General features: G+C 35.5%; 1 protein-coding gene across 1 annotated transcript in view; it reads left to right on the top strand.

Annotated features, from left to right (window-relative positions):
- The window catches only part of NARS2 (asparaginyl-tRNA synthetase 2, mitochondrial), a 126,860-nt gene that overhangs the window by 42,147 nt on the left and 61,568 nt on the right, over window positions 1-23,145 (top strand). Inside the window, exon 6 of the mRNA XM_059391433.1 lies at window positions 18,348-18,442. Coding sequence (XP_059247416.1) covers window positions 18,348-18,442 — 95 coding nt within the window. The remainder of the gene's footprint in view (window positions 1-18,347; window positions 18,443-23,145) is intronic.

Below are 23,145 nucleotides of genomic sequence, written 5' to 3'. Positions count from 1 at the left end.
CGTCAAGTGAATTAGCACATCTACCTTCTTACCTATTTACCTTTGTTGGTGGGAGAACATTTAAGTTCTCTTCTCTTAGTAAATGTCAATTATATAATACAGTCTTATCAGCTATAGTCGTCTTATTATACATTGGATCCTCAGATTTTATTTATCTTGTAACTGCAAGTCTGTATCTTTTTACCAACCTTCCCCTGTTTTCCCTACCTGCTAGCCATCACTTTTCTACTCTCTGTTCATTGAGTTTGGGGTTTTATTTTTGTTTTTGTTTTGAAGATTCCATACTAACGTGATACCATGAGGTATTTGTCTTTGTCTAGCCTTTTCCCTTAGTATGTTGCCTTGTGGATTCATCCATGTTGTTGCAAATGACAGGATTTCCTTCTTTAAACACTCAGTAATATTCCTGTGTGTGTGTGTGTGTGCGTGTGTCTGTGTTTCTGTGTGTCTGTGTCTGTGTACGTGTATAAATATACACCTCACATTTTTTTTAACTGTTCATCTGTTGACAGGTAATTTCCAGACCTTGGCTACTGTGAATAATGCTGTTATGAACATGAGGATACAGATATCTCTTTGAGATAATGATTTTATATCTTTTGGATATAGATCCAGAAGCAGGATTATTGTATCATAGGGTTAGTTATATTTTTAATTTCTTGAGGAGTCTCCATACTGTTTTCTGTAGTGGCTTTGCCAGTTTACATTTCCACCAACAAATGTTCAAGGGTTTCCTTTTCTCCACGTTGTCCCTGGCATTTGTTATCTTTTCTCTTTTTGATAATAGAATCCTAACAGATATGAGGTGGTATTTCATTGTGGTTTTGATTTGTATTTCTCTGGTGGTTAATGTTGTTGAGTATCTTTTCCTATATGTTTTGGCCATTTGTGTATTTTTTTTTCATTTGTGTATCTTTTTTAGAACAACGTCTACTTAGGTCCTTTGCCCATTTTTTATTGGGTTATTTATTTTGCTATTGAATTACATTAAATTCCTTGTATATTTTGGGTATTAATCCCTAATCAGATATATGGTTTGCAGATATTTTGTCCTATTCCATTTTGTTGATGGTTTCCTTTACTGTGCAGAAGCATTTTAGTTTGATGTCAAATCCAAAAAATCATTGTCATGACCAGTGTCAAGGAGCTTACCCACTGTTGAGGTTCTAGGAGTTTTATGGTTTCAGGTCTGATGTCCAAGTCTTCAATCCATTTTGAGTTAATTTTTGTGTGTGGTGTAAGATAGGGGTCCAGTTTCATTCTTTTGCATGTAGCTGTCCAGTTTTCCCAACACAATTTATTGAAGAGACTGTCCTTTTTCCATTGTATAATTCTTGACTCCTTGTTTTAGATTAATTGACAATTTATGCATGAGTTTATTTCTGGACTCTATGCTGTTCCATTTACCTGTTTTTATGCCTATACCTGTTGCCTGTTTTTATGCCTATAGCATACTGTTTGGATAGCTTTGTAATGTAGTTTAAAATCAGGAAGTGTGGTGCTTCCAACTTTGCCTTTCTTTCTCAACGTTGCTTTGGCTAGCTTGAGTCTCTGATAGAAAAGACTATTCAGAGTCTTTTGTGGTTCTATACAAATGTTGTTTTTTTTTTTTTTTTTTCTATTTCTGTGAAGAATGCCATTGGAATTCTGATAGGGATTTCTTTGAATCTGTAGATTACTTTAAATAGTATAGACATTTTAACAATATTAATCCTTCTGATCCATGAGCATGGAATATTTTCTATTTGTGTCTTCAGTTTTTTTCATCTATGTCTTAATTTTCGTTGTACAGATCTTTTACCTCCTTGGTGAAATTTTACTTCTTCCTTTCCAGTTTGGAGACCTTCTATTTCTTTCCTTTCATTCTTTTCCCTTTCCCCTTTCCTTTCATTTCCTTTTTGCCTGATTCCTCTCACTAGGACTTCCAGTACAATGCTGTTTAAGAGTGGTGAGAGTGAGCGTCCTTGTCTTTTTCCTCATCTTAGAGGAAAGGCTTTCCACATTTCATCATTGAGTATGATGATAGCTGTGGGCTTGCCATAGATGACTTTGTGTTGAGGTGCATTCCTTCTATGCCCAAGTTACTGAGAGTTTTTATCATGAAAGAATGGTGAATTTTGTCAAGTGCTTTTCTGCATCAGTTGAGATGATCAGATGATTTTTATCCTTATCTTGTTCATGTGGTATATCACATTGATAGATTTTGGATATTAAACCGTCTTGGCATTCCTGGAATAAATCCCACTGATTATAGTATACGACCTCTTAATATATTATTGATTTGAATTGCAAACATTTTGTTAAGTATTTTTATATCCGTATTCATCAGGGATATTGGCCTATTTTCTTTTCTTCTAGTGTCTGTTCCTGGCTTTGGCATTATTAAGGTAATGCTGCCCTTGTAAAATGAGTTTGAAGGTAGTCCTTCTCATTTTTCGGATGAGTATGAGAAGGATTGGTCTTAGTTCTTTAACTGTGTAGTAGAATTCACCAGTGGAGTCCTCTGGTCCAGGTCTTTTCTATGTTGGAAGGTTTTTATTACTTTTCTTCAGGGTAGGTATATGTTTCTAGGAATTTATCCATTCTAGGATTCTATAACTGTTCATAGTACTCTCACAATCCTTTGTATTTATGTGTTATCAGTTATAATGTCTCCTCTTTCATTTATAATTTTACTTGTTGAGCCCTCTGTCTTTTTTTCTTGGTTATGTTGAGCTAATGCTTTGTCTATTTTGTTTATCTTTTCAAAAAACTAGCTCTCAGGGGCGCTTGGGTGGCTCAGTGGGTTAAGCCTCTGCCTTCAGCTCAGGTCATGGTCTCAGGTCCTGGGATCGAGCCCCACATCAGGCCCTCTGTTCAGTGGGGAGCCTGCTTCCCCCCACCCCGCTTTCTCTGCCTGCCTCTCTGCTTACTTGTGATCTCTCTCTGTGTCAAACAAATAAATAAAATCTTTTAAAAAAAACCAAAAAAACAAAACTAGCTCTCAGTTTTATTGATCTTTTCTATTGTCTTTTTAGTTTCTATTTAATTTATTTCCACTCTGATCTTTATTTCCTTCCTTCTGCTAACTTTGGGCTTATTAGTTTGTTCTTCTTGGGAAAGTAATATATTGTTTTGATGGTCAGGTTAACAGTTTGGGGAGGAAAGATGAGTTATTGGAAACAGTTACTAGAGTTTTGTCATAGGTTGTACTATTATGTTTGGTGTTCTGGGCAGTAGTCACCAAGGCATGTATTTTGTGATAAATCATTGAGCTGTACTTTTCTGCATGTGTGATGCATGTTGCAATAGAAAACTTAAAGAAGAAAGATTAGCAGGTTTTTAGTGTTCTTTCAGCAAATGCTTTTAATTGAAGCATGCTATTTTTGTTTCATAATTAAGTTATTACCTATTTTTGAGTACATTAAACCATCTTATCCTGGCATTAGGTGCTGTCTTTTTGAAGCTTTAACATGTTTACAAATTAATTTTTTTTTGTTCTTATCAAGTGAGATTATATTCTCTATTGTGAGTATAGTAAGCTTAAAAGTTCCTAATAAGAAATGTTTTAAATAATGAGGTGATAATTAAGGCAGTTCTGTTCCTCCATATTTATTTCAGTAATGGTTTTATCACCTGATTCTGAAACTTTTGGGTACATTTACAGAGGGTTAAAAAAAAAAAACAACAAACAAAGTAAACACATTCCTATTTCTGAGTCTTATCTTTGTGATAAAGAAACCAGAGTAAAGATCAAGATGTGCCCTATATGAATACAAACAACCTCCTGCGCTTCCTGGTGCTACATGTATTCTGTGTGAGGAGTCTTTTATCTCTTTGTTTACATTTGCTGAGACTGATAGAAATGATAGGCATTAAAGAAGGCTTGTGATGTGATAAGCACTGGGTGTTATATGCACCTGATAAATTATTCAACACTACATCTGATACTATGATGTACTATATGTTGGCTAATTGAATTTAAATTTCAAAAAAAGAAAAAAAAGAAATGAGACCATCTCTCTTGGCAGATGAAGGGTATAGCATGTTGATCATAGAGATCCATCCATATGTTGATGGAGTTTTTAAAAATGGGCTTTCCTTTTTACAGCACTTTCAGATTGAAAGCGAAATTGAGCAAAGACATAAATACTTCCCATAAACTCCCTGCCCCACACATGCATAGCCCCCCCACCCTTATCAGCATCCCTCACCGGAGTGCTCCAGTTTGTCAAATTGTTGACTCTGTATTGACACACCCTTATCACCCAAAGTCCTTAGTTTACATTAGGGTTCATTCTTTGCATTGTATGTTGTGTTTGGACAAACATATAAGACATATATATACCATTATAGTATCATACTTAGTAGTTTCACTGCTTTTAAAATCCTGTGTTTTACCTATTCATCCCTCACAACCACAGAACTTTTTTGTTTTCTCAGTGGTTTTGAGAATACAGAATACAATATAGTTGGAATCATACAGTATGTAGCCTTTTATATTTTTTTTTCATTTAGTAATATGCATTTGTAATATGACTTTTCATGGCTTGATAGCTCATTTCTTTTTAGCAGAATAATATTCTTTATCTGGATGTACCACAGTTTATCCATTTAGCTACTGAAGGACATCTTGGTTGCTTCCAAGTTTTGGCACTTGTGAATAAAACTGCTGTAAACATGTGTGCATGTTTTGATAAAAGTTTTCAACCCCTTTGGGCAGGTATCAATCAGTGCACTTGCTCAAGAGTGTATTAGTTTTGTAAGAAACTACCAAATTGTCTTCCAAAGTGACTGCACCATTTTGATTCCTACCAGTAGTGACCAAGAGTTTCTATTGCTCTGTATCTTCACCAGCATTTGCTGTTGCCAGTGTTCTAGATTTTGGCCATTCTAATAGGTTTATAGTGGTATTGACTAGCTTTTCAGCATGCTTGGCCAAGACACTGACTGTGAGTCATTTTCTATGGATTACGGGATACCCCCACCCTCAGCCATTTTTTTCAGCAATCTATGAACCAGGTTTTGTGGGGTTTTTTGTATTTAATTTTGGACACTCAAAGGAATAAGAAACTTGGGGAAAGTTCTGTAAGTTCCTTTCAGGTATTAGACCAATTGATAAATGAGTGAGTAATTAGGATTTTGTGGATATAACCTCCTCCAGACATACTCATAACTTACCAAAACTCAAGATTAGTGCTTCATATTAAATAACGTTTGTTTCATAGTTAACCCATGAAATTGAAAAATACTGGAGTTTCTCAGTATTATTATTATTATTATTACTGTATCCCTGCAGTTAGCCTAATACCTGGCACATAGTAGGCATTTTGTAAATATTTGTTCAGTTGAAAAATGAATTGAAGTAGGGCCTGAAAAAATAGGGATAACTCTATTTGAGCTGAGACACAAATTTATTTTTCAGTGGAGAGACCTTAGAAAAGGCTTCATTCATGTTAATGCTAAGGAATGCAGCGATCAAAAATGGTGAGCTATAGCAACTTCTTTCTAGATAGGCATCCTGGAGCAAGAGAAGCAAAATAAAAAATAAACTGCTGGGACTGTATCAAAATAAAAAGCTTCTGAATAGTGAAGGAAACAATCAACAAAACTAAAAGGCAACTTAACTGAGTGGGAGAAGATATTTGCAAATTGCATATCTAATAAAGGATTAGTATCTAAAATATGTAAAGAACTGTAAAACTCAACACCCAAAAAACGAATAACCCAATTAAAAAATGGGCAGAAGACACAAATAGACATTTCTCCAGAGGACATTCAGATGTCCAACAGACACATGAAGAGATGCTCAACATCACTCATCATCAAGGAAATGCAAATCAAAAGTACAATGAGATATCAACTCACACCTGTCAGAATGGCTAACATCAACAATACAAGAAACAACAGGTGCTGTTGAGGATGTAGAAAAAAAGGAAACCCTCTTTTGCACTGTTGGTGAGAATGTGGACTATGGCAGCCACTGTGGAAGACAGTGTAGAAGTTCCTCAGAAGGTTAAAAATAGAACTACCCTATGATCCAGGAATCTCATTACTGAGTATTTTCCCAAAGAATAAAAAAATAATAATTCAGAGGTATACACGCACCCAGATGTTTACAGCAGCATTATCTACAATAGCCATATTATGGAAACAGCCCACATGTCCATTGATTGTTGAATGGATAAAGAAAATGTGGGATATGTGTGTGTGTGTGTGTGTGTGTGTGTGTGTGTGTATTTGCATGTACATATACAATGGAATATTGTGGAATGTATATACATATATGCTTGTACATACACAATGGAATATTACTCAGCCATAAAAAGGATGAAATCTTGCCGTCTGTAATGATATGAATGGAACAAGAGAGTAAGTGAAATTCTAAGTGAAATCAGTGAGAGAAAGGCAAATACCATATGATCTCACTTGTGTGGATTTTAAGAAACAAAACAAATGAGCAAAGGGGGTAAAAGGCAAACCAAGAAACAGACTCTTAGCTATGGAGAACAAACTGATCATTCCCAGATGGAAGGTGGGTAGGGGGTTTGTTAAATAGGTGATGAGGAGTACACTCACTTTCATGAGCACTGGTTGATGTATGGAACTGTCAGATCACCACATTATACTCCTGAAACAAATATTACCCTGTTAACTAATTGGAATATAAATAAAAACTTAAAAAATAAAAAGTTTTTTAAATGATGGAATATCCAGAAATTAAAATGTGCTATAAAGCCTCTAAATCAGTGTGTTTGGGGCACTTGGGTGGCTCAGTCAGTTGAGCAGCCAAACTCTTGATTTTGGTTCTGTTCATGATTTCAGGGTCCTGGAATCAAGCCCAGCATCGGGCTCTGTCCTTGGTGGGGAGTCTGCTTACAAAATTTCTTTCTCCCTCTACCCCTCCCCCCAACTCATGCACACATGTGCTCTCTCACTCACTCCCCTGCTCTGTCTCTATCTCTAAAGTAAATACATAAATCTAAATGTCATTTTTAAAAAACTTTAAAAAATAGTTGTTATTGGTGCACGAATAAACCAGGGGATAGAACTTAAAGCTCAGAAATAGCTTTAAGTTATACTACGGAGATGCTATCTCAGATCAGTGAAGTGTTACTAAGTCAACTACATAGCCATATAATTGTATTAACCAAAAATAATATGCAGAATTTTACATACATTGTGGCAGATGGTGTGATGTGAATATGTTTTTCCCCTGAGAATTTTCATCCCCTGGGACGATATTGCTGTGGTAATTTCTTGTACTTTCAGCACAACAGTAGTAATTTCCATGATTCTTAGAATACGATACATAATCTATCTAGTCTTTTCTTTTTTTAAGATTGCATTTATTTATTAGAGAGACAGAGATCACAAGTAGGCAGAGAGGCAGGCAGAGAGAGAGAGAGGGAAGCAGGCTCCCCGCTGAGCAGAGCGCCGATGCAGGGCTCGATCCAAGGACCTTGAGATCATGACCTGAGCCGAAGGCAGAGGATTTAACCCATTGAGCCACCCAGGCACCCCAGTCTATCTAGTCTTAATGTATTTCTTTCAACCTCTGAGTCTTTTATTCGAGAGAAATAATATAAGAGAATATAAAGACATTTATTTATTTATTTATTTTTATATTCCTCTCTATATACTTTTAATTTTTTCAAAGTGGAGCCCATATGGGGCTCAAACTCACAACTCTGAGATCTGAACCTGAGTATAGATCAAGATTTGAACCAAAGAATGTAAAGATACTTTTTAAAGTACTGTACATGAAATTTTTATAACTTTAGAATTTTAGAAATGTTTAGAATCAGAGCACTCATTCATTGTGAAAAATATTTCTAAACATAAACCAGGAAGAATGCTTGGTATTTCATTACTTGCTTTACATTTACTGATTTTTGCTATTATGGTATTTTGATAGTTCATAAAATAATTTACTTGCTATCTTATTTCTTTAATTACATTTAATTTCGTTATTTTGTTTTCTTTTTTTAAGATACAGCAGAAATATAATATTCAGAGATTTAGAGTATTTATTTTCAAGGTGGTTATTTGGATCTTAGAGCTCATTTTCCTTTACAGAAATATGTAATAATTATATTCACAGGGTAGTAATTAAGACTATTTAATGCATCATATAGGTAAAATACTGTAACTTTTGAAGACAACTTATAAAAACTGGTAATTAAGCAAAACAAAAATGGTAAAATTGAAGAAGAAACTATTTTATCCTTGAAGAAAATAGGAGAATGAGAAGTATTGACACAGGGATCTTACAGTCATATGCTGGACATTTTTAAGAGCTGTAAATATTGATCTGTGGTTTTTTAATAATTTTAAACATACAGGAAAAGCATAGAAAATAACAAACAAATGTCACCCAGCTCAATATATTGCTTCAGAAACTTTAAAAAATAAAACCTGCAATTTTTAATGTTATGTTTAATTTTTATTTTAAACCTTGTGACTCTCCTAGTGCTTGATGTAAATTTGGGTAGTTTTTAAGACTTACAAGAATAAAGAAAGAAGAAATAAAGAAAGCAGTCCCAGAGGTAACTGGGGTGATTTGTTTAGAGAGTGAAGGTTGTATAAGAGAGTACACAGATACATACCTTCTTTAGAACTGAATGAGCCACATCCATGAGAATGCAGAAACAGATCTAGAAACAAAAGATATATTTTTTTCAGTGATCAGAAAATTATATTGATGATAGTATCTTATCCTTTCCAAATTTTCCTGTTTGAATAGATGTCAGAATTAGATAGTGTTCAAAAGGTGGGCAAGTGAGTATGTATCTTTTTATATTTAGCCAAAAGTGGTATTTAATTATATAGGATATCTACAAATTATGTGTTTGGGATTGGGGGTGGATAGGAGGAAGACAGAGTCATAGTAAGACACACAACTTATTTCTGTGAGGAAAATGAAAATTTTTCTCTAAGCTGTTTTAAACTTACAACTATATACTCAAAATACATTCTCTACCTTTTGTATTTTTAAAAATTATTGTAGATGTTAAGATGATGGTTACATTAAAGAATCAGTAAATGTCTCTTTACAGGTCTACCAGGAAAATGACAGAGTATTGATTATAAGCAGTATAGTTATAAGAGTTAATATAAGAAATACTTTCTGCAATACTATCTGCTTATCAGTGTCTATGTTAGAAAACAAACATACCCCTAAAAGTGCACTAGAGGTAGCTTTTTTTTTTTTTTTTTAAGATTTTACTTATTTATTTGACAGAGAGAGAGAGAGATCATAAGTAGGCAGAGGCAGGCAGGGAGAGAGGAGGAAGCAGGCTCCCCACTGGGCAGAGAGCCTGATGGGGGCCTCGATCCCAGGACCCTGAGACCATGACCTGAGCTGAAGGCAGAGGCTTAACCCACTGAGCCACCCAGGTGCCCTAGAGGTAGCTTTTAGACCAGCAAAACCATGACACTGCTTGAAGCTTTTACAGCTAACTGTGCTACGTATGCTTTTTGTGGTTTCCTTGCTTCTTTATCAGACTTTATCTCTTCTGATTTCTGGTGGCTAACTCCCTCTGTTCACCATTGACTTACTTTTGGTCAACAAACATTTATGGAACAATTACTAGCCTCTGGCACTGTGATAGGTGCTTAGCATACCAAGATACATAAACTCATTCCCTACTCAAAGAATTCAGGGATCATTTGGCCTTCTCTTCTCTGGCTTTCCCACAACTGTGTTATTATTACAGGTAGTGCAGTAAAACCGTCTATATTGACTTGGTATTTGACTTTGTTCCATACTTTGTTCTTGGTTTTAAAAATTTTTTATTGGTGCCATTCAAAGGAATCTGCGCCACTGTAGGACAAAAGATAAAATCGTGAGTGTTCATGTGATAAAGAATACAGGGGGAATGCGGCACCTGGTGGGCTTAGTAGAGCATGCAGCTCTTGATCTCAGGGTCATGAGTGCAAGCCCCATGTTGGGCATAGAGCTTACTTTAAAAAAAAGTAATAATTATAATAAATGAAATATGCTTGTGTCAACAAACATATCTTTAAAAAGAATACATGAGGGTCGTCTGGTTGGCTCAGTCAGTTAACAGTCTGCCTTCAGCTCAGGTCATGATCTCAGGGCCCTGCAATCAAGCCCCACATCAGGCTCCCTGCTCAGCAGGGAGCCTGCTTGTCCCTGACCCTTCTTCCCAACTCATCCTCCCTCTCTCTTTCTCATTCTCTCTCTCAAATAACATCTTTAAAAAAGATAAAATAAAATAAAATTAATAAAAAAGAGTACATGGGACAAACCTCATATACCATTTGAGTATTTGCTAATAGTACCTCAGATTGTACTTTAAAAAAGATATATATTGTTTTAAATGTATTTTTTGAACAGATGATACAGTGCACAGTTCAAAAGGTAGTAATTTAAAAGTACAGGTGGATTGTATCCCACCTTGGTTCCCTAATGATCTGCTATCCTTCCCCGGAATCAACCATTGTTATTTCTTATGAATCCTCAAAATATTATGTGGCACTATCACACTGTGGTTAAAGACAGAGATTCTGGCCAGACTACCTTGATTCATACTGTGTATCACATCAGGCAAGTTGAATAAATGACCTCTTTGTCTCAATTTCTCCTCTGTAAATGGGAATACTAATAGTTTACTGGGTTGCTTATAAGCTCTTTAGCACAATGTGTGTGGCACATAGTAAGTGTTTACTGCATATTGGGTATGGTTGTTTCTGTAAATCTGTATATATCTGATTGTATATTCTTTTAACCTCAGGAGTACAAAGTTGAATTAAACACAATTTTCATTCATGGTACACTGTTATTGGTCTTTGCAAGGCACTCGTATCATACTACAGTGTAACAAAATCATTCATTCTTTCCCATGAGTCTACAGGTCATTTGGGTGATTCTGATCTCTGTTGGACTTGGTTAGCTGATGGTTTGGCTGGGAGCTGGCCAATCAAGGATGGCCTCACATGTCTCTCAGATTTCTCTGTCTTGTTAATCAGGGCATGATCTCTTTGGTGGCATGGGTCCAAGAAAGAATATGGAAATGCACATGCATTGTTTTCAAGCCACTATTTTTGTCAATTTTTGTTACCGTATCATTGGTCAAAACAAGTCACTTGGCCAACCTCAGATTTAGCATGCGATATGACAAGGGGTGTTCATACAGAGACGTGTGAAAAACTGAAGCCATGAATGCATTTAATCTAATCTAATTTCCTCTGTAGTAATTGCAGTGCAGCACTTGGTGGTTGTCTTAAAGCCGGATAGTCAGTAGTACAGAATACAAGCTAGAAACTAGAGATCACCAGGCACCTCGGTCTATGTGTGTCACCGTGTCAGACTGCCCCAGTCTTCTGAGAGTCATGACATCAGCTTTATTTTCTCTTCTAAATATTTTGCACATCCCCTCTCAACAACAGATGGCCAACTATAACCTGGAACCAAGCAGGAAGGAGAATTTTAGGAAACATAGTCCTCCGTTTCAATGGGAGCAGTAATGCCAAGCTGACAAAGCACAATTCATCACAGCCCCTTTCTTGTTTTATTTTTTCCTCTTTATCCCAGTTTCTGCTCCCATTCTTTTTTTCTTCTCTTTCAGAGATACTCACTTTAATGTTGTTGAAATATCATCTTTTATTGTGTGTGTGTAGCCTCATAAAGTATGAATGACCTTTTGTATGTAGTTTTAGTTTACATTAATGTTAACATATTATGTATCTTGTTCTGTTTCCTACTTTTTCCCATTTAACTCTGTTCAAATTCTGTCCATGTAGGTACATTTATTTGTTGCTTCTCATTGCTACAAAATATGCAATGGTATTTGCTGCATTTTACTTACTCATTCCTCTAGTTAAGGACTCTTAAATTGTCCTCTTCTAAGTTACACCCAGAAAAAAAGTACTGCAACAAATAGTCTTCAACATACTCCCTAATGACATGTATAAAAATTTTTCTGGAATATATATATCTAGGCGTGGAATTCTTGGGTCATATGGTATATGTATTCTTAACTTCGTGAAGTTCTCCAGAATAGTAGTACCAGTGTACACTATACGACTTTATGAGAGGGTTCCAGTTTTCCTATGAATTAGTTCTCTATGACTTTGTTAGAAAAAAAATTTTTTTAAAGATTTTTGTTTTCATTTGAGAGAGAGAGAGGGTATGTGCACCAGAGCACGAGCAGTGGGGAGCAGCGGAAGTAGAGGAAGAAGCAAGGAGTTCAGTGCGGGGCTCAATTCTCAATTCCAGGACCCTGAGATCATGACCTGAGCTGAAGGCAGACACAACCAACTGAGCCACTCAGGTGCCCCAGGTTTTCTATGACTTTGTAACAAATTGCTTGAAACTTAGCAACATCAAACAGCACCCGTTATTACTCGGTTCTGTGTATCATCAGTTCAGGATGGTGTAGTTGGGTTGTCCGCTCAGGGTCTCAGAAGGCTGAAGGCAATGTGTGCGCCAGTTGTATTCTCTGGAGTTTGACTTTCTCAAACTCATTTCTGCTATCACCCAAATTTAGTTCCTTGCAGTTCTAGGATTAAAGTTACCATCTTGTTGTTGACTGTTGGCTAGTTTGTTCTCAGCTCCTAGGGACTGTCCTAAGCACCTTTTCTGCATGTGGCCTTCTCCATCTTCGAGTCAAGGACAGCTTGTTGAATACTTCTCCTGCTTCAAATCTCTGACTTCCTCTCCTGCAACCAGCTATAGAAAACATTTCTGCTTTTAAAGGGCTCATGTGGTTAGGTTGGAAATACCCAGAAAGTCTCCAAATCTTGAGGCCATCTGATTTGGAACTTTCTTTTTTCTTTCCTTTTCTTTTTATTTTGGGGGGGGGGGGGTCTTTTAATAAACTGTAAGGCAGGACAAATATCTCATTTTTTTTCATTTTTTGCTCATTTCTTAATTTTTGTCATCATGGCAAGTATGTTCTTTAATAACCGTCACCTACGGGGCGCCTGGGTGGCTCAGTGGATTAAGCCGCTGCCTTCGGCTCAGGTCATGATCTCAGTGTCCTGGGATCGAGCCCCACATCGGGCTCTCTGCTCAGCAGGGAGCCTGTTTCCCACTCTGTCTCTGCCTGCCTCTCTGCCTGCTTGTCATCTCTCTCTGTCAAATAAAATAAATAAAATCTATTTTTAAAAAATAAATAAATAAATAAATAAATAACCGTCACCTATTTCACCTATTCCCCCCACCCATCTCCCCTCTAGTAGCCATGAGTTTGTTCTCTATAGTTAAGAGTCTGTTTCTTGATTTGCCTTTCTCTTTTTTTTTTTCCTTTTCTTGTTTGTTTTGTTTTTTGAATTCTGTTTGTGAGGGAGATCATATGGTATTTGTCTTTCTCTGGTTGACTTATTTCACTTAGCAATATACTCTGTAGCTCTTTTCATGTTGTTGCAAATAGCGAGATTTCATTTTTTTTTTAGGGCTGAATAATATTCTCATATACAAGCTGAATAATATTCTCATATACATAGTTATATGTGTATCTCATCCACGTTTTCTTTATCCATTAATTTATCGATGAACAATTGGGCTGCTTCCATAGTTTAGCTATTGTAAATAATGATGCAGTAAAGATAGGGATGCATGTATCCCTTTGAATTAGTCTTTTTATGTGTTTTGGGGGTAAGTAGCTAGTAGCCCAAGTACTGCATCATAGAGTAGTTCTATTTTTAATTTTTTGAGGAACCTCCATACTGTTTTCCACAGTGGCTATTCCAGTTCACATTCCCAAGAGAGAGTTTCCTTTTTCTCCACATCTTCAACAGCACCTGTTGTTTCTTGTGTTTTTGATTTTAGCCATTCTGACAGGTGTGAGGTGATATCTCATTGTACTTTTGATTTGCATTTCCTTGATGATGAGTGATGTTGAGCATCTCTTCATGTGTCTGTTGGACATCTGAATGTCTTCTTTGGAGAAATGTCTGTTTGTATCCTCTGCCCATTTTTTAATCAGCTTATTCATTTTTGGGGTTAATATAAGTCCTTTATATACTTTGGATACTAACCCTTTTTTGGCTACATCATTTGCAGATACCTTCTCCCATTCAGTAGGTTGCCTTTTAGTTTTGTGTTTCCTTCATTGTTCAGAACCTTTTTATTTTGATATAGTCCCAATTTTATTTTAGTTTATAGGTTTTTTTTTTTTAAGATTTTATTTATTTATTTGTCAGAGAGAGAGCGAGCGAGAGCGAGCACAGGCAGACAGAGTGGAAGGCAGAGTCAGAGGGAGAAGCAGCCTCCCTGCGGAGCAAGGAGCCTGATGTGGGGCTCGATCCCAGGACGCTGGGATCATGACCTGAGCCGAAGGCAGCTGCTTAACCAACTGAGCCACCCAGGCGTCCCTATAGTTTATTTTTTATAGTTTATTTTTGCTTATTTCCTTTGCCTTAGGAAACATATGTAGAAAAATGTTACTACGGCTGATATCAGAAAGAGTACTGCCGGTGCTCACTGATTTGGAACTTTAGTTGCAAAATCCTTCATGGCTATTCCTGGCTTAGTGGTCAATTAACTAAATCAGGGGCTGAGACTCTTGGGCACGTCTTAGATACCTGTCTACCATACCCTGAATCTGTACCTACACTTGACCTTAAATAACTTTGTAATCTTTGTCAAGCTGGTATATATAATGAGTTCTTCTTAAAGTGCCTTATTTTCATTTGCATTTCTTTTGTTTGTAGTGAATTTGAGTGTTTTCTCATATATCTTAGCCATTCAAATTTTCCTTTTTTGTAAAAAATCTCTTTTCATATCCCTTGTCCAGTTGCGGAGCAGCTTTTTTTCTTTCTTGTTTTCTTGTCGACAGGTCCTTATAGGTCCTGTCCATTAATCACTTGTCAATTTTAGGTGCTGAAAATATATTATTCTTTTTTTTTGAAGACTTTATTTTTTAATAATCTCTCCACCCAATATTGGGTTCAACTCTAAACCCCAAGAAAAAGATTTGCATTATCTCATGACTGAGCCATCCAGGCACAATGAAAATATTTTCTTTTTAACCTGTCATTCTTCTGACTATGCCTGTATCTTCCTTTGTTAAATAGAGATCCTTAATTTTAATGTCAGATTTGTCCATTTTTCATAAATTTGTCATAAATTTGTCATTTATTACTTGCAGTGTGGGAACCTAGTTAAAGAAATCCTATGTACTGGCAAGGTCACAAAATTGGATGCATAATTGGTAATTTTTTTTTTTAAGATTTTATTCATTCATTTGACAGAGAGAGAGAGAGAGATCACAAGTAGGCAGAGAGGCAGGCAGAGAGAGGGGAGAAGCAGGCTCACAGCTGAGCAGAGAGCCCGATGTGGGGCTCGATCCCAGAACCCGGAGATCATGACCTGAGCCAAAGGCAGAGGCTTTACCCACTGAGCCACCCAGGCGCCCCTTTAATTGGTATTTTTTTATTCTTTCTTCATTACTGAGAAGTATTTAAGATTACAGACCTTAAATTTGCAATCCTATGTTAGTTTTTATTTTTTTTAAGATTTTATTTATTTGACAGAGAGAGATCACAAGTAGGCAGAGAGACAGGCAGAGAGAGAGGAGGAAGCAGGCCCCCCACCAAGCAGAGAGCCTGATATGGGACTCTATCCCAGCACCCTGAGATCATGACCTGAGCTGAGGGCATAGGTCCTGAGATCATAACCCACTGAGCCACCCAGGCACCCCCTTATGTTAGTTTTTGACCCTGTCAAATCCAATAGTTACTTGTTTATATATACTTTTTTAAAAATTAAGGTGAAATTCATAAAAAATTAATTATTTTAAAGGGTTCATTTTGTGGCATTTAGTGCATTTATCATGTTATACAACTACCACCTGTATCAAGTTCTAAAACATTTTCGTCATCCCAAAAACAAACCTCAAAACCTCATGCCCCATCCCCATATCTTCTATTCCTTCCAGACCCATGGCTCTCACCTAGTCAACCTCTATGGATTGATTTACCTCTTTCAGACATTTCGTATAAATGGGATCATACAATATGTGGCCTTTTATGTGTTACTTTTACTCAGCATAACATGTCCAAGATTTAGTCTTACTTTAATGTGTATATAAGTACTTCATTCCATTTTATGGCTGAATATTATTCTATTGTTTATATATATTACATTTTGTTTATTTATCTGTTAATGGACATTTGAATTGTTTTCATCTTGGCTGTTGTGAATAGTGCTCTTAATGAACATGAACATATATATATGTATCTGAGTACCCAGCTTTAATTCTTTGAAGTATATACCTAGGAATAGAATTGGTAGGTTATATAGTAATCTTTGTTTATCTTTTTTAAGGAAACATGAAACTGTTTTTCTAAGCCCCTGCACCACCTAACATTTTTAGTTTCATTCCATTGCAGTCAAAGAAAAGAACTTGTATGATTTTAATCTTTTTTAATTTATTGAGTCTTGTTTTATGTCCTAGCATATAGTCTGTCCTGAACAATATTGCATGTGTTCTTGAGACAATATGCAGTCTGCTGTTAGTGGTGAAGTCTCAAATTTTTAAATTTCCTCTCTCAATTCAGCATTTGGTTCTTAGAAACCTTTAACTGTTTTCCAGAGTCCCCACAGTTGATTCTGACAGTTTTTACTCATTATTTTCAGTTTTTCTGTGGAGGGACAGCCCTTCAGAGCAATCTATCCCACCATGTTTATCTACACCACTCTCAGCAATTACTTTTTAAAATATTTCATAATGTCCCTTTAATATTCTGAAATAAAATGTATAGGTAGTATAACTTAATTTAGAAGTTTTAAAAATCAATGTAATGCATAAATTGTAATGTAAAGGAGAAATAAGAGGAAGTAATTTTTAAAACTGTAGTAGGAATTTCAGTATGTAAGTTTGTATGACATTGGATGGCATGATGAAGTAGTGATATGTTTATACCTATTTAAATAAGCTGGGTTTAAGAGATGTAAGAGGATCAGATTCTATTTTGTACAAATGCTAATAAATGAAAGACTAAAAGGTAATCATAAACACTAGACTTTTATATTCACAGGAAATGAGAGAAATCACTTTAGGAGAAGTCAAGATAGAACACAAATACAAATTATAGACTAAAGAGGTGAAGGAAAGGAGAAAATAGTAATATTCTTATAAATGTGCTGGGTCTTATTTGAAAAATAATTATTTATTAAGTAGTGAGGAACTACAGAGAACACACTTTTTTATTTTGAAAATCCAAGCACAAGTCAGGGCAAATATTTTAGTCTTATGTACTTGAGTCCTTAGAAAAAATACGTTTTCAGTAAATATAGGAATCCAAGATAGATTTTTAAAAAGCAGTGATAGGACATTTAGGACCAGTGTCAAAGTAAGTTTGAAAAGTAAAAGCCAATTACAAAATAAATGAATGATTTCAATTGGTAATTTTTACACTAGATTTCTCATTCATACACATATATTCCTGTATCTGATAGGTAATATTTTTAGAACTAATGGAATTTAAAAAGATGTCTTCATTTCATGTGTTTCTGTAATTCAGTATTTGATACTAAGTCTCTTAAAGGAGTCTCACATTCTCTGTTGTGTATTTAAAATTGGCTTTATTCCTTTTTTTTTTTTTAAGATTTTATTTATTTATTTGACAGAGATCACAAGTAGGCAGAGAGGCAGGCAGAGAGGAAGGGAAGCAGGCTCCCTGCTGAGCAGAGAGCCCATGTAGGGCTCGATCCCAGGACCTTGCGATCATGAGGGCTTATTTCATTTATTCTTCTCCTACCCCCTTAACCCATGTTGCATCACCACTTCTTCATATCAGGGAGATCATATGATAGTTGTCTTTCTCCGTTTGACTTATTTCACTAATGCTCACTGTATCTTTTAAAGATAGAGTTCTGCTCTTCTGCATTGTGGAGGAAGTTAAATTAATATACATAAAAGTTTATAATGTATTTATAAAAATCTGCATTAAAAATACTATTATTAAAAATTTAATAACTTGACAACACGTGTTCTAGAGGCTCTTCCTTTGAGGAAATCAAATTTCAGTCATGGGTCAGAATTTTAAGAGATTATGTATTTCTTCAACTTAAAAAATTTTAATTCACAGTCTCTTTCCTTGTTTGTCTCTTAGTCAGAATCACTTTTTAGGGAGAACTGTATCTTGTGACAAAAATACTTTGTCCTTTGGTTTTATGTTTTGAAAATGTGGAGCAGATGTCCTTGACCTTAGCAATTTCTAAGTAGGCATTTTCTCTTTTAGCAGTGTACTGAGAACTGCCTTTATTTTTATGAAAATGATCTGTCCTCGCATATACTGAATTGCATTGTCATTTTAGTTGTGGCACGTATGGGAATGTGAAAGCAGAGCAAACTATCTCATAGCTTTTTGTGGCTCATGTTTTTCATTTGCAGCCTTCAAGCAAAATTAAGGTGCCTGAGGAGAATTTCTTCAATGTTCCTGCTTTCTTAACTGTTTCGGGACAACTTCACCTAGAAGTGATGTCAGGGTACAGAATTTTCTTTTCTCGTTTGCTTTAATGGACTACTGATTGTGGTTGGATGGGAGTGAAATAATGCTTTCTTTCACCATGCCAAAACCTACAAACTGAAATAAGTGTTTACAATTAGTTCACTTGAATTCACCAAAGTACATTTAGACTTGACAATAACCAGGTTTCTTCCTAAAATCACATTAGTCTAGACTTTTGATTTTAATGAGAAAAATGTAACATTGCAAAGATGAAGTTGTGATTTTTTTCTTTTTGCTAATCTTTTCTTTTCTCATAAACCTCAAAATATGTAATCAAAATTTAAGTGTAATTAATCATGTTTATGAAAGTAAAGGCAGTTATGTGTAGTTCACATCTGAACAGTTATCAGCTCCTTGCATTTTGAAACACATAGGTACCCGGAACAGATGGAAGAAAAAACATTTTTTAAGTAATTAGTTTAAATAAGGAAAATTAACTCACAGAACCATCAGGAGTGACGTGTAACAAATTAGAAAGTCTTAGATGTCAGATCACGTGGCCTTGAAAATAACATACACTTAGATTCGTTTCTGATTTATCTTTGAAATAAGAAGTATTACTTGAAATTCCAATAACAAGATTATTAACAATATTTTCAGAATACTGTGCAAAAAACTTACTGCAATATCCCTGTGAGACTATAGGATTTGCAGAGCAGTGGGTGGAAAAGGTCATGTCAGGCATGTCATGGAAATTTCCTTATGCCTTTCAAAGCATAATTTTAAGAAATTAAAATCATGACTCATACAAGTATGAAGTGAACATGTATCAAATATTTTATTCAATTCATAAATTACTAAGGGAACAAGGAAAATAGGCTAGTTCAGAGAGCATTTGAAGAGCTGTGTATTCATATAGGCAATTTAATAAAGGAATTTTAGAATTAAATTGTGAGGTTAGTTACAAACTGGTTAATATCCTACAGACCAATAAATCTTAACCTTTGGAATTTTCTCTTCTACCTGACAAAAATTATTTGTAACTCTACTAGACAGAAATCTACAAGTTAACATCTAACTTTACTTAATCTGGGATATTTAATTCAGTAGTCAATAGAATAATGGAGCAAAGTACATTCTCATAAGTAATTAACCTTTGAACAAATCTGTGTCCCCAGTATTCCAACGAAAGGGCATACTAGGGGCACCTGGTGGCTCAGTGGGTTAAAGCCTCTGCCTTTGGCTGAGGTTATGATCTCAAGGTCCTGGGATCGAGCTCTCTGCTCAGTTTCCCCACACCCTGCCTGCCTCTCTGCCTACTTGTGATCTCTGTTGGTAAGAGAAAGAAAGGGCACGCTATCTACCTTCTGGCCTTATATCCAAGTTTTAGATAATCTTTCTTAAATTTTTGGTTTTCATGTTTTAATGTATAAATTTTTTATTTTATTTATTTATTTGACAGAGAGATAGCGAGAGGGCACAAGCAGGGAGAGCAGCAGAGGAAGAGGGAAAAACAGGCTCCCCACTGAGCAGGGAGCCCAAGGTGGGGCTCTCTCCCAGGAGCCTGGGATAGAGACCTGAACTGAAGGCAGATGCTTAACCAACTGAGTAACCCAGGCACCCCGCTGGCAATGTACAATGTTAGAAGCAAAGTACCTTCCCTTCAGAAGTGTCATAATATGTGAAAGGTGTAAGTTTACTAAGGGTTTGCCATTATAATACCACTAGTGGATTAAATATGTTCCTTCTTTTCTGGTAAAGTGCAATGAACCACAGAACACAGTATACAGTGAAACTTGACAGAAGATTAAATTGGCAGGATATGAGGTTCTGTATTTTTTTAATGTGTTTTAAAGTATTTCTAATCATGTCAGTCAAATGTGTCTAGTTGAATATGCATAGTTCCAGGATTATTAGTATGCAGTACCTCATGTTTCCAATTAATGCCTGATTTGATCTCCAGTAAGAAATTGTTAGTCTTCCCTCAGCCTTTTCTTTAATTGTATTTAACAGACTTTCAAAATAGAGTAAATGTAGTTAAATTTAGAAGTTTAACATTTTCCAAAAGGATATCTATGTTGGTTTTGTGGTTTTATGACTCCATTTTAAAGTTCAATTTGGTATTGCTTTTAATAAACTTTCTATTTCTGAGTAATTTTTAAATATATAAAAGTTGCAAAGACAGTGCAGACTTTTAATGTACACCTCTTGCCCAGTTTCTCCCACTGTAAATATTGTATATTGCCATGGTACATTTTGTCAAAACTAAGAACCCATTGTTAGTTTATTACTGCTAACTACATTTCAGACTTCATTAGGATTTCACGTTTTCCACCAGGGCTTGCTTTCTTCTTCCAGAATCCTATCCAATGTCCCACATTACTTTTGGTTGTCTTGTTTCCTCCAGTCTCTTCTAGTCTGTAACAATTTCTCAGTCTTTCCTTGTTTTTCATGACTTGTAGAATATATTCCAATCTGGATTTGTCTGTTGTTTTTCTCGTGTTTCAACTGGAGTCAGATGGGTTTTTGAAAAGAATACCGAGAAGTAAAGTGCTCTTACTATCATCAGGGTTATGGGATATCCATATGGTGACATTAATCTTTATTACTTGGATTAGATAGTGTTTGCTGATTTTCTCCACTGAAAATGTACTGTTTTTCCCTTTCTTTGTCCTTAGGAAGTAAGTCACTAGGTCTACCCCACCCTTATTGGAGGTGGGAATGAGGGGTTAGGAAGCACAGGATGGAATTAAGCATCATGTCCTAGAGGGGAGAGTATTTGGAATTCTTCTATTTGGAAGATTTGTTGTCTCTTCACCCTTATTTATTTTTGTAATCATTTATATCAGGATGGACTCATATTTATTTTATATGTTGGGTTATACTCTAATTCTATGTTATATATTTTGTTGCTCCAACTGATTTAGTTTTAGCTATTGGGAACTCATTCAGATTGACTCTTGTAGTACCCTTTTGACCTGCCCTTATCCTTTTGTTTTTTGAGTACTTCCTTATTTATTTATTTATTTACTTGTTTTATGTACTTATTTTTTATGATCAGTGAACCTACACTGACACGTGTTAATACTCAAAGTCCAGAGTTTATATTAGGGTTCACTTTTGGTGATGTACGTTCTGTGGTTTTGGACGAATGAGTAATAATGACACACATCCATCATTATAGTATCACATAGAATAGTTTCACTGCCCTAAAAATCCTCTGTGCTCCTCCTATTCATCACTCCTCCCTCTTAACCCCTAGCAAACACTGATCTGTTTCCTCTCTCCAGAGTTTTGCCTTTTTCAGAAGGTCATATAGTTGGAATCATATAGTATGTAGCCTTTTCAGATAGGCTTCTTTCACTTAGTAAGATGCGTTTAAGGTTCTGCCACATCTTTTCATGGCTTGGTAACTCATTTCTGAACAATATTCCATTATTTGGATGTACCACAGTTTATCCATTCACCTTCTGAGGAACACCTTGATTGCTTCCAAGTTTTGGCAGTTATCCTAGCCTTATTTTTTATTTTCCCTACCCTGGCCCTTGAAGCAGCCATTTCTTCAAAGAGACTCAGTTCCTTATATTGGAAAGTGTTACTTAGAAACCAAGATTCAGTCATTGGGTACCTTCCTACTGGCAGTGGATTATTGCTTCTAAACCCTCTGGGCAGATAGAGCTTTCTTTTGTTTAAAAGAAAGCTAAGTATTTTTATTACAATCTTCCTATAAATATAATTTGTAAATGACATGTTTATTCTGAGACAGTTGGAAATACACTAAATTGCAAAACCTATATTCAGAAATGTCATATAAATAAAATTTTCCATTTCTTGTCAGTTAGAGCCAGAATTGGAACAGGTAATATAGCCTAATGTATTTGAAAGAGTTTTTGATGATTATTGCTTTTCTTTTTTTGTTCATTGTGTTTTACTTTGCTTTTTGCTTTTGGTGTTTTGTTAACAGGTGTTTTTTCCTTATTATGCATTTTTTTAGTAAACTATGAAGGCAAGGATATTTCAAGATAAAACATGCTTTTCTCTTAAACATTGCTATTGGAAATATTATTTGGAACAGACTTTTTAGAGAAGTACCTTTTACAAAGAATTTCATTTCTAGGAATTTTTCTTAAGGGAGTGATCTTACAACTCTGTAAAGGTGTATAAACAGAAATGTTGAAAGCAACTTTGTTTATACTAGGGGGAAAGTACTACTAACAATCTAAATGTCCATTTAGGAAGATTGATTAACCTTCAGTATACCAAGAAAATAGACATCACCATTTACCATCCAGGGGTAATGGACCTTATTTATAATAAATATTTTTATTCCATCTTATGAAAAATTTGCAGATGTAAAAATAAGGGGTTAGTGAAAATAAACTTCATTAGAATTTTAATGAGAATATAAACATAGCAAATTTTTAAAAACTGCTTTATTGAGAGATTTCTTATTTATTTACTATAAAAAGCACCTAAAGTATACAGTTCAATGGGTTTTAGTATATTTTCACAGTTCAGATATCACCATAATCTAAGAATTTTTTTATCAGAGGTGCCTGGGTGGCTCAGTTGGTAAGCATCTGCCTTCTGCTCAGGTCATGATTCCAGGGTCCTGGGATGGAGCCCTAGCTCCCCACTCAGCAGGAAGTCTGCTGCTCCCTCTGTCTCTCCCCCTGGCTTGTTCTCTCTTTCTCTCTCAAAAAATAAATAAAACTTTTTTTTTTTTAAGGATATTTTTGT

This window comes from Mustela nigripes, chromosome 1, assembly GCF_022355385.1.
Source record: "Mustela nigripes isolate SB6536 chromosome 1, MUSNIG.SB6536, whole genome shotgun sequence".
NCBI lineage: Eukaryota > Metazoa > Chordata > Mammalia > Carnivora > Mustelidae > Mustela > Mustela nigripes.
This window is presented reverse-complemented; position numbering and strand designations above follow the sequence as displayed.